Source organism: Rosa rugosa, chromosome 2, assembly GCF_958449725.1.
Source record: "Rosa rugosa chromosome 2, drRosRugo1.1, whole genome shotgun sequence".
NCBI lineage: Eukaryota > Viridiplantae > Streptophyta > Magnoliopsida > Rosales > Rosaceae > Rosa > Rosa rugosa.
In genome coordinates this window covers 53,892,156-53,904,948 of record NC_084821.1, presented here as the reverse complement: position 1 = coordinate 53,904,948, position 12,793 = coordinate 53,892,156, and the positions used below count along the sequence as shown (strand labels likewise).

At 34.5% G+C, this 12,793-nt stretch overlaps 1 protein-coding gene across 2 annotated transcripts; it reads left to right on the top strand.

Moving 5' to 3' along the window:
* The first annotated feature begins 2,617 nt into the window (after positions 1-2,617).
* LOC133728396 (polycomb group protein EMBRYONIC FLOWER 2) lies at positions 2,618-12,508 on the top strand. 2 transcript variants are annotated; one of them, XM_062155811.1, is made up of 22 exons: positions 2,618-2,922; positions 3,020-3,176; positions 3,259-3,314; positions 3,432-3,546; positions 3,681-3,840; positions 3,934-4,002; positions 4,617-4,756; positions 4,989-5,051; positions 5,179-5,300; positions 5,454-5,518; positions 5,796-5,848; positions 6,213-6,266; positions 6,349-6,408; positions 6,920-6,966; positions 7,071-7,207; positions 8,243-8,281; positions 8,373-8,511; positions 9,592-9,640; positions 10,318-10,401; positions 10,771-10,850; positions 11,589-11,678; positions 12,136-12,508. In XM_062155811.1, the coding sequence occupies exons 2-22, from the start codon at positions 3,045-3,047 to the stop codon at positions 12,260-12,262; spliced, it is 1,881 nt and encodes a 626-aa protein (XP_062011795.1). In that variant the 5' UTR covers positions 2,618-2,922; positions 3,020-3,044; the 3' UTR covers positions 12,263-12,508. The 2 variants fall into 2 exon arrangements, with proteins under 2 accessions (XP_062011795.1, XP_062011796.1); XM_062155812.1 differs by having other exon boundaries at positions 2,621-2,922; positions 7,086-7,207.
* Positions 12,509-12,793: the final 285 nt, after the last annotated feature.

Below are 12,793 nucleotides of genomic sequence, written 5' to 3'. Positions count from 1 at the left end.
TTTCAGGCAAGCCTCCAAGCCCTAGCTTTAAGGGCAAGGAGAAGATATAGGGTTTTTCTTTTGTTTAAGCCTATAAACTATGTAAATGTCTGGCATAGTTATAGGCTCGCTTCAATAAGTGAGCGATAAGTTCGAATAGAGTAGGTCTATCCTATGTACCACTGTGGCTCCTCCACGAATTCTTGTCTGGCCATTGTTATGTGTCAGCGGATGGGTATGTAATGCCCTTCTTGGCATGCGTTATTATAAATGGATTTCCATTATTCAAAAAAAAAAAAAAAAAAAATGCTAACGAGGTAATTTTTTAAATTATGAATTCTTCATTTTCATTTAATGACTTATTTTTTTCTTTCTAATTTTTCTTTTTCGCAATAATTATAGACTTACCAAATTGGACGAAAATTCCATAATGTCTTGCTTTTTTTTATCTTTTTTTTTTTTCAATAATTATTGTCCCACTCGATTATTGATGATATCATGCAACACATTTTAGAGATATCTATACTATTATTAAGAGAAGAGGCTTTGTTAGCCAAAACTGAAAATTTTGACAGATTTAACCCTGAAAGATTAAAAACTTTGAGAATAAATTAAATCACAAGGATAAATAAGACAATTATAAAATAAATTTTTATTAAGAAAATTAAAAAGAAATGATTCCACAACCCCCACTTTTCTCTCCCACTATTTTCTCTCTGCAATAACTACCACTGAATCTATTTCTTCTGCAATAACTACCCACTTTTCTATTTTTTTTTTTAACAACGAAAATTTTTCATAGTACATGCAGAACATGTGATTGCAGACTAGTATTAATTATACAAAAGATTAATCTATATCTGAAATCATTTAATCAGTTTTTACTATATAGCAAAATAATTTACTTCAAAATTTAAAAGTAAGACAAAATACAAGCGCTCAAAAGTAAATATTGTCTACTAAGGCGCCGTTTGGGAATGCTTCGCTTTTAAAAAAGGGAAAATTTCGCAAACAGTACACCAAGTAAAGACCACTAATAATTCTTATACATAAAGTTCCAAACCAAACATTTCGGTACACAAAATCTAAAACTCGACCCACTATCAGTACACGACGTCAATTTTTGACACCAAAATGTTCATTATGCCCTCAGTTCTTTTTTTTTTTAATAAATTTTTTTTTTCTGTTATTTTTTTTTTCCTTCGTTTTTTCTGCTATTTTTTTTTTCCTTCATTTTTATCTCTTTCTTCTTCCTTCTTCCGGGCTCACTCCCTCGCTTCCAACGCCGCCCTTGCCCTCCAATTGGTGAGTTACAAATATAAGCTGTAGGACCATAAGCTTATATTTGTAACTCGGCCTATATTTAGTCATGTGAAAAGAAAGAAAGAGATAAAAACGAAGGAAAAAAAAATGAAGGAAGAAAAAAAAAAAAGAACTGAGGGCATAATGGACATTTTGGTGTCAAAAATTGACGTCGTGTACTGATAGTGGGTCGAGTTTCAGATTTCGTGTACCGAAATGTTTGGTTTGGAACTTTATGTATAAGAATTATTAGTGGCCTTTACTTGGTGTACTGTTTGCAAAATTTTCCCTTAAAAAAATCAGCTTTTGTTTAAAATTTTAGATTTTATTGTGTTTGGTAAAGAAATGAAAAGCAACTTTAATTGAAAGTTATAGGTCACTGGCAACAGATTTTAGAAGCAGCTGTGTATCAAAACATGCTCTGAATTGAAGTTGTTTTATGTACTAACAGCATTTTTAAAAATATTATTTACCAAACGCGAAACTGTTTTAATTCACAGTTGATTATTTTCACAATACAGCATCAGCAGTTTTTTTTTAAAAGTCACAGCAATCGCAAATTAGCCCTAAAACCAAATTGAGGATTTAAGGTATCATTTCATTAGAGCCAACTAAAAATAGGTAACAGAGGCATATTCCTTTTAGCTTAACCACCAAATTTCAAGCTACAACGAGAGAATTATAAAAATAGAAGAAAACAGTTTGTTTATGCTATACCGATACATCAAGGGTACTTAGTTAAATTGATACAGATGTAGACTAATTCGATACATATGTTGACTGATTCGACGTAAATGTATAATAGTTTCAAACTAGTATACCAATTAATGGAGCCAACCTACTTTGGAATCGAACTAATCTACTGCATGTATCGTTACATTAATGTATTGAAAATTGAAAGTCAAGAAGGGAGTGAGGTTAGTTAATGAAAGTTTATGAAGGGAACTTAAAATAGAAAATTTATTTTAAAATTTTGACTATAAAGGAAAAACCTTTCATATCATCAACTAAATTTTCATCGATAGACATTGAGTTATACACGTGATATTGTGATAAGATCGAGTCAAATCATCGTCACCATAAATCGCTCATGCGATATATCGTGAAAAGTCAACACGACCATAACGAATTAACTCATTAACACCGAAAAAACAAAATAGGAAAAAACAAATGACCAAAACATAAACTCATGACTAGTAGGTGAAGAACTTGAAAAGACTTGTTTTACTTCACTCATGTTCTCTCCATCCTCAGTTTTCCGTCTCCTCCAAGTTGGTTTTGTTACCAAAATAAGAAAGAAAAAAACCGGAAATATATAGCTTGAAAGTGAACTGAGAGGATAAATAGTAAGTCCCAAATAGTAAACCCAAAAATACCACACCTGAAACAAACAAAACAAAAACCCAAGCTCTCTCTCTCTCTCTCTCTCTCTTCTTTCCCAGCTGCCAAAGCAAAGCTAAAAATGGCAGCTTTACAGTAGAAGAATCACTGAGCGTGAATCGCAGCAGAGATTCCGATACAGGAGCTCAAATTTCGATGAAGAAGAAGCCTCTCCGAACCAAAGTCGCAGAAGAAGCACAAACCCCAATCCACCCAACTTTCTCATCTTCATCTTCAGCTTCAATTCCACCTCCTGGCTCCGTCTGTTCTCTTTCGCTGTTAGCTTTGGTTTTCGATGTGTGCGACAAAAATTTGAGAAATTTGAATTTGAAAACCTGTTTTCCCCCAATATTTGCAGGTACGCTCGAACCGTCGGGAGTAACATGTGCCGGCAAGAATCGCAATCGCACGTGCGAATGTCGTCGGAGGAAGAAATCGCCGCCGAGGAGAGCCTCTCTATCTATTGCAAGCCTGTTGAGTTCTATAACATCCTCCAACGCCGTGCTATAAGAAATGTAATCATCATTTGCTTTTCATTCTCTTCATCGAATTCAAAATGTTGCCTTTGGTACTCAATCTCTGGTTTGCAATTTGTAGCCGGCTTTTCTTCAAAGATGTTTGAGCTACAAAAGAGAGGCCAAGCACAAAAAGAGGTACTAATAGTGATAAGGGTTTCGAAATTTCGGTCGTTTTGAGTTAAATTTTGTGTGTTTGTTTTAGATATAGTAAGCATGTATGTGTGACTTTGGGTGGTTTCGGATGAACTTCAGAATACAAATGACAGTTTCAGTTTCGAGGAATGAGCGAGAAGGTGTACAAAGTCAGAAGCTCTTTCCTTTGTATGTGTTTTTGGCGAGACTAGTTCCTGATGTTGTGGCTCCAGAGGTATGCATATGTGTCTTTCTAAATCTCATCATACTAATGTTTTATTGTCGTGTGGCAGCTGTTTTTGGTTGTTTCTTTTGTGGTTTCCATTTTTATATATCTGACGAAAATTTTGTCTTTGATGAAAAATCTAGTATAATGCTACATATCGATTCAGTCGAGCTTGCATGTTAAGCAATTCAACTGGGGTTGATGGGAGTGGTCAACATCAAGCAAATTTTATTCTGCCTGACATCAACAAGCTCGCATTGGAGGCTAAATCGGGCTCACTTGCCATTTTGCTCGTCAGCTTTGGTATGGATTCTTATGTGAAAATTGATTGATATTGAAGCAGTTTTATGTGTATGTCATTTCAATAATCAGGGTCATTATACTATTTCCTTGCAGTGGGTGCACAAAATCCACTGCGTGGAATCAATTTGTCCAAGGGTCCAATGGATATGGCATCATCTCCTGGTAAGACAAACTTCACTTTCTCCTGACATGTTTGCTCACAAGTTTTGGCTATATTATGAGTCAAAAGTGTGTCAGCTCGGACATTCTCTTGCAATTTGGTTTTCTTTAGAAAGATTCACATAACTTTATACTATATATCCCTCAGGTGCATGTTTGTCATCAAAAGTGGGTTTTTTTTATTTTTGGTTTTCTAAAAGAAAGAGAACTGTTTTGATTAAGTTGGCAACAAAGAAGTTGGTATTGCTCGGAAAATCCATAAAAGAAGAAGACGAGGAATTAAATGTATAGCAAGAAGAATATACTGACCCCCTGTGAAGCTCAATATTTAAAACCAAAATCACAAAGTAAGAAACACCTGGGAGAACAAGTTAAGAGAAACATGAGAATTTATAACATCTTAGTTCTTAACATATTTGACCCAAAACTTTAAAGTGAGATAATATAAAGAGTATAATATAAAATATCATGCCCTTTTATTAATCTCTAATTGTAAAAGGTGAAACATAATTTTTTATCTGTAGTCATTAATAGTTTTTCCCAAGTTTATTTTACCAGCACTTTTGTCTTTGCTTAAGAGAGTATTTTTTCCAAATTAATTTTTCTTAACTTGACAGCAAATGTAGGAGGGTATTGCCTATGGAGCAAGATACCACTGGAATTACTTTATATATCATGGGAGAGTTCTCCTAATTTTGGTTTGGGACAGAGAGCTGAGTTGATGTCGACTATTGACATGCAATCTTGCTTTTTGAAGGTAGGCGTCATCAAATGACTACTGAATGTTGATACATATTTGTCTTCTTTCTTGACATATTTAATGGTTGTAAGTATACTTAAAGCTTTGAGCATTATAGTTCTCAAACAAATTTCATTTTCTCTATTATATTCTCTTGTTCCTGATTGGACCAAAAGTAACAGTTTAGATCTTCTTTCTTTAACTATGACTTTGAAGCAGCTGATTACATCTTTTATGTTTCCTGTTGCAGTTAAGTTGTTCAAATGAGGACAAGTGCCTTATGATTGCAATTCCGTATAATCCAGAAACTGCTGTATGCTCTAATCTCAGTTTTATTGTTCCATTCAATATATTTAAACCTTTCTCTTTCTAGGTATTTCACTGCTAGGCAACTGTTTCTGATGGGTATCTGTTATTTTTGGTGCTTTGGGCTTTCAAAGATCATATCCCAGCAAGTGCAGGTCAATATTTCTGCAGAGGAGCTTGGTGCCAGGGAAAAATCTCCTTATAATACATACATACGTAATGACATTCCTTCTTCATCGTTAGCTCATATCATTCGGTAATCAACGTCTCTGACTAAGTAAAAGTGTCTGTAAAGTCATCTTCTATATTAATCATTTATTTATATCTTTTGCTTGTATGAAATTATTTTCCCTTATCTGTATCATCCTGGAAAAGCCACTTAAAAGATATTTGCTGCTTGTTTGTCCAGGTTAAGGGCAGGAAATGTGATTTTTAATTATAGATACTACAACAATACGTTGCAAAGGACAGAAGGTATTAATGACTTACTAATAATTCTTAGTGACCCGATTATACTAGCTTTGTTCTAAGACAATTTGACATCTTAAGAGTTGCAATGAAAGTATTAATTTTTTAGCCTACTTTCGTTTAATTGTCAATCATATTAACAAACTTTCTAGCATAACAATTTCTGGCATCTTTTTCTTTGTCACATTTTGTTATTGAGGCCTTTTCCTCTGAAATTTATCCTTTGTCTGTATCCTGAAATGCATCATATCCTTGCCTACTAATAATCCTTATTTTTTCTCAGTGACTGAAGATTTTTCCTGTCCGTTTTGTTTGGTTAAATGTGCAAGCTTTAAGGTCTGAACTCTCTCGCATTTTTTTATTTATTTTCTTTTCTATTGTAGTTTATTATCATGTACTATGTTCTGATCCTAACGGCTTAAACTACTAGGAAAACTAGCAAATTAATTTTTTCCCAAAGCTAGAAGTATGTGTTCAAACTGTGACCGCACCCCCTGGTTCACATTTAAAAATATGTGGACACTTGTGAGTAAGTGAGTTGAAGTCTTGGCCCACTCATGATGGGGGAGAGGGAGAAAGAGAGGGGTGGTTATTGAAATGTATAGAATCTCTAAGTCCTAATACCTTAGGAATTAGCAATCTGTAAAGCCAATAGTCTTGTTGTCTTATGCTAAGACTTTGTTCAATCTTTTTTCTACAGGGTCTGAAATATCATCTGCTCTCATCACATAATCTCTTCAACTTTGAATTTTGGGTGGGTTATCTTTAATCTTAGTGTGATATATTGATTTTGATATGCTACACCATTGCTACCAAACTGATGGATATTCTTGTAGGTAACTGAAGAGTGTCAAGCTGTAAACGTGTCTGTGAAAACTGACAATTGGACATCTGAGGTATTTACTCACGATTTCACACGTGTGCATGATAGAGCAGAAGTGACATTTTCCATGATCAAGTTCCATATTAACATCTCATATCCCCTTAATATACATTATCTATATATTATTCACTATCAAGTAGAATTCCAGGGATGGAAGCTGTCCTAATGCACTACTTTCTACCGCATGAAATTTGGAATTAGATTGGGGGATCATCATGATATGACTTAATTTTTCTGTGTTTTTTTTTCCGGAAATATATGTGGAAATGGTAAAGTGAATGTTGACTCATGGCTGTTGAAGATGAGTAGATGGCAGATGAAACTACTGCTATTTCTATCATTTATCAGTTGCTGACTTCACCAAGAAAGAAAAAAGAAACAATTGCTGTCTGATAACAGATTGTCAATTTTGAAAATTTGTTATCAAAATACACCAGTCTATATATCTAGCTGAATGGTACAAACAAAATACACCAGTCTAGATATCTAGATCTAATAATTTAAATTTTAAATGTTCTGTTCAGATTGTTGCTGATGGTGTTGATCCTAAGCTACAAGTATTCTTCTTTTGGTAAGTTTCTATTCTTTCTTGGGCTGGAGTTTGACCCAATCAGTTTCAGTAACCTTTTGTCTTTGTATTGAGATTTATGAATGCCTTTAACTGAATAAGGAAAGTCATACCATGTCCAGCTCAAAGCCACCTAGACGAAGAAGACCCAAGAGCCTAAATCAAAATTCAAAGCATGTACATCCACACGTCTTACACTCGAGCTTACCTTCAGGACTCTGTGTGCTTTTGGACAAGGCCGATGGTACGATTTCTCATTTCTTGATTGGTAAACAGTTGAATTGGTTCTGTTTGGTATGAAAAACAAAATTTTATTGAGAATAAAAGAAATAGAGGAATACAAGGACAAGAGAAATACTATACAACAGTATTCCAATCAGCATATATGACATGAAGAGATCAAGCCCGGAACTCTCAGGACACCTTAGCTCTGATCACTTATTTAGAAAACTGAAGCTTCACTTCTTTTTTTTTTGTCCCCCACACTTCTTAATATATGCATACATGTACTGGGGGTTCTGTGTTTGTCTATATTGAAAGAAGAGGGTAAGAGAGACAAAATAGGATAGAAGGAATAGGGCTTTTGAACTCTACCAAACAATTGTCTTTTAGCTTAAAATTATTCTCTTAAATCACATGGATATATCTTAGTGCTAAAGAAAACTTAGCATGAATAAATTACTTGAGTAATTTGTTGAAGGATAAGTGTTTGGAGCATCAACTATGGAAATCAATCAATCCTCTGTCATGTTTATCTAGTTGATTGGATTTTAGTTAGGAACTCAAAATGTTCCTGACATAATGAATTGCAAATGTCCTGCAACATGAAATTTCCAGACTGCAGACTGCAGATGAGATATGATTGATCTCCTGGAGCCTCCTGGAGACCTATGTAATAACCTCCTTCAGGTGCCTACAAAGCATCCTCCAAATACTGCTTTTACGAAAAATTCACTTAAATTAGGCCTGAACAATTGAGAAATGTTTCTGTTATAAGGACTTGCTTTGGAGTGAAATGATGAATAGCTATTCTTTTTCCATGAGTTTGGATGCAGATTGAAAAGGTAGGGCCAGCCAGTTGTTTCAATACTTTTTAGTATAGCAATAACCCTGCCAGATGTCTTCAATACATTCAATTATTGCATTGCAAATTTTGAATTATCCTGATTTTGAAATTAAATTTTGTAATATGTTATTCGCTTAAGCAGACTGAATTAATATCTCCATTTGTGCTCCTTTTCTGGGATACTGCCATCTTACACTGAATGCTTTTGCTCAGATGCTCATTCTAGTAAGGGTGATAAGGCCAGGATATCAGGTGAAATGATTTGCTGTAATTTAGAATGATTGGTTGATGCTACAGTCTCTGCAATTTGTTTCACCTATTTTTTTTTTCTTTTATCTTGCAGGGGTTTCAAGTTCGATACCACAGTCATATGCTGATCCAGGTTGTGTTCAATCAATATCTGGAAACAATTTTGCACCTTCTCAAATGCTACTGTTTGCAAAGACAAGAAAATTATCAGTTGAACGCTCAGACCCTAGAAAGTATGTTTCACTCTCCCTTTCTACTTATTGATCATGAAGAAATGCAGTATTAATTTTGTTGATATAGTTCATCAAGGTCAACTCTACCCAGTTTTACTTGGTCTATGTGCTTATTACGTTCCATTGTTTGTTGCTTGGACGCATGGCTACTCATTCATTCTTAATTCACCACCATATAAACTTAGGTAAATCAACCAAAATCAGGTTGGTCTGTTCACCAACCTGATGAACCTGAACCAGCCGAAGAAACTGAAGCCAAACCACCTGAAATTGGTGATTTCAACTTGTTATCTGGCTTGGCTCCTTGTTTCTGAAACCAAAAGGATTGGTTCAGGGATTGGGTTATGTACTAAGAAACTCTATAAACCAACTTGATCTGATGTGTTTGTGCGTAAATCTAAAATTTTTAAGGCTACGCATGCATGAGTATTTGAACCTTAGACATTGAGGTTATAAAAGACGGATGTTAACCATTGCTCTAAGCCGCTCTGATGTTGTCTTGTATTAATTACTCTTTGAGAACATCAGTAACACTGTCAAAACCAAATCTTACATCGACAAGGACTAAAGATGTATCTTTTCCTTGCACTTATAAGAAGTGTCAGTGGGCACTCCTTGTAAGTGTAGTGCTCGTTTGGGCTTTCTTTCTTATTTATATAGTTCAAAAAAATTTATGTTTATAAGAAATTTTGAAATGGCTCGAGAAGGCTTGTCAATTGGCATGATCTCACCTTTACCAAAAAAAAAAAAAAAAAAAAACTGGATGGTCTCGGACCTTTGGCCTTTTGAGTGGTTGAAGTTTCAGTGGAAAAATACGTCAGACGGAACGTAGCATTTACAAAATTATATCAATAAGACAAAAAATCAGTTAGGTGAAGTAGTTGAAAAATGCTATGTACAGAATCCATTTTTCCCATTTGCTATTTTTTATGTGTTTGTTAGTATCTGATGATGTTATATATTATCTTTTATCAAATACCATGATATCGTCTATATATCTTTTAATGTGTTATATACTTCCTGTTTTTATCCTCATATGTTAATATGGTTTTTATCAAGAAGTTTTCTCTACATTTTCAGCTGTGCCCTCCTGCGGAAGCGACAATTCTTTCACTCACATAGAGCCCAGGTTTACTTCAATTGATGACTGATGAATGACTCTGTTTTATCTCCTGACAGCTATTAAGTTCTTTGTTATCCCACGTGAATACTTCAATTATCGTTAATTGGGCAATTTACGCTTGAATGGGCCAGTTATTGTTCCATGGTGTGTAAACAAGATGATCAGTCCGGTCTGATTTTTGGGTGGGTCTGATGAAATACTGACCAAAAAAGAACTCTGCATGCTTGCACTTGCATATCATACTTGAAATGTCAACCAGAAAGAAACTGTTGTAACCTAACTATACACTTTGGATTGTTATATCATAACAGTGGCAGACTAGGTCATTCTCTCTATAGGGGAACAACAGAACCCTTAATGTGATTATCAAATAAGATTATCATAAGTGTCTGCAATTTTTCCTATTTATGTCCGATTTTGGTGTGTGTTTGATACTGGTAAGTGGGTGAACTATAATGCCTTAAAATGCAATGGAAGAGAAAACCGGATAGCTTTTCAATAGTTACATCTTCTACTTATTAGGTTTGGTATATTACTAATTTTAAAATTGAAGTTATGTGATTTACAGTCTTATAGCAATCTGGTTTTCCTTTTGGCTCATACTTGGATGTCAATTCTGTTCAGCACTGTGGTTCAAATTTTGAATTTTATGTTTAGTTTATTTTTATTTTTTTTGTTTGAAGCCAATGACGTTGGAACAAGTTTTGTCCGATCAAGATAGTGAGGATGAGGTTGATGATGATGTTGCTGATTTTGAAGATCGCAGGGTATAATTATTTTCATCCTCTCTCTCTCTCTCTCTCTCTCTCTCTCATACAGTAGAATATGTTCTTTGAAAAAACTTAATTTTAACTTTAATCCAGCTCTATCTTTCTCTCTCTGTTGAGTTTTGTCCAATCAGAGATTTGCCACCATTTGTTGATTTCTTCCATTTTAAATTGGGCAATATGTTAGCAGGACGTCACTTTCATTGCTGTTTTTGTTTTATCCAAGTTTTGTCCAATCCAACCTTTTTTAAATCAGTTGTTGCTCTCATGAAATCTATGCTTAAATTAGCAGCATCTTGTGTTTTATTGGCAACTTGAGGTTTTGTACCGAAAGCAAATGCATAACTAGTATTATACTCTTTATTGTAGATGCTTGATGATTTCGTTGATGTAACCAAAGATGAGAAGCAAATGATGCATATGTGGAACTCCTTCGTGAGAAAGCAACAGTAATTTTCTCCCTTCCCTTTGCTTTTTTGTTTCTGGCTTCATGAGGGTATTTATTTCTTTTGTGTGGCACCTTGTAGTACAAGTTTATAAACCATAAATTCCTACACACACAGTTTTACTGTTGCACTGAGGCACGTGCAGTCTAAATTTCAAGTGATGACCTCCTGGAGTTTTTATTATTGAAATAGTATATGTCAAGCATATGCTTTAGAAAAAAGGTCTTGCTGTTTGTTTTCACAGAAATTTGTTTATCAGCCATGTCTATAAGAATAGTAAGTTATCAAAATTTTGATACATATCAAGGAGTATTAATCTAGTATTTCTATTTGATATACACACGCCATGACCCTTCCATGGATGTAGCAGTCTATATTGTATGATAATTGGTTAAAGAAAACCTCAAGGCTGATAAGCTGATTAGATCAGGTCAGTTACGACAATCTTTTCAAAGTTAGCTGTGTCTACTGGTATAACCTTCAAAATCATATCTCACCAACTTGACTGATGTAATAGTAATACTAAGTTTTAACTTGGCTTGAGTCTAAACATTCCTTCCTGTGCCTTGGTTATAATTTAATTATCTGAGATAGAAAACACTGATGCTGTTGGATGTCATGGTACCTTTTGGCAGATCTTTTTTGCATTAGATCATCATGGACAAGTTCATTTTCATGTCTGAAACAATATTGATTTTATATCAATTCCTCTTCTGAAACATTTTGTCTTAATACTGGCAGGGTGTTGGCTGATGGCCACATTCCTTGGGCGTGTGAGGCATTTTCAAGATTGCATGCACATGAGCTTGTGCAATCCCCGGCCTTGATATGGTAATTGTCGTACTTGTCGATTCCCAATTGTAGTTGTGCACATCTAAATTCAATCCTCAAAGTTCACTCCTTTCTCTGTGGTGAACTTTGCCTATGCATTCTGGTAGTTGATATATATATGTGCCATAAATGAATCTAGTGTCTGATTTGGTGAATATTCTCATATAACTTTTCATGAAGTTTTTTAGTGACATGATCGTGCGATGCTCCAGGCTTACGAGTGTATACCCATCTAAATAACACTTAAAAATTGGTTTACCAGTTGTCATGACATGCATGTTTATAAACAACACCTTATTCAGTACGAAAGATGAGTGGTGTCTGCACATTTAGTGGAAGTTTTCCTAAAGCAAGCTACACATTTACTGACACGTTGTATATTCTTAGGGAAAGTGTTAATATCATGTTTTGCTTTTGATGAGAATTTGTGAAGTCTCAAATATAAATGATTTGTCAGGTGTTGGAGATTATTTATGATCAAGTTGTGGAATCATGGTCTCCTGGACGCACGCAGTATGAACAACTGTAACATTATTCTTGAACAATATCCGAGCAAGGTTTTGGATCCGACGGAGTTGAAATAGATTAGTTTATTAAAGTCCGGCAAATTCATACAAATGTGTTGTTGATCCTAGCGACACTATTAACAGAATGTTTTATAATGTGCTTATTATTCCCAAGTTTAGGCGGGAGGCCATTTTGTCGTTTCTGTAACGTTTTGTATCCGATTTTCCGTATCAGCTGTACATTAATATTTACATCACAGAAAAGATATGTAAACCAGCAGTTGACAAAATTCATTTGTGTTATTTAGTGTTCATTTTCTTTTTTCCCTTGCAATTTCCAGTATCTGAACTAACAAAACTAATACCACCGGTAACACTAGAAGGTATCCTATTCAAAACCCAGACTTTTCTTTTTAGACAATTCTAACCTGTTTGTTCACATAAATTGTGACATATTTCTTTGGACAATCACCTAAATTGTGTAATGTGCAAATTCGCTAATTATAAGGGAAATAAATAAGGGGTAATTGAAGAATTATTCCCCAAGTAGTTTTGCATGGAGATCAAGGAAACAGTAACAATAAACATATGCGGGAAAAATTCACCAAC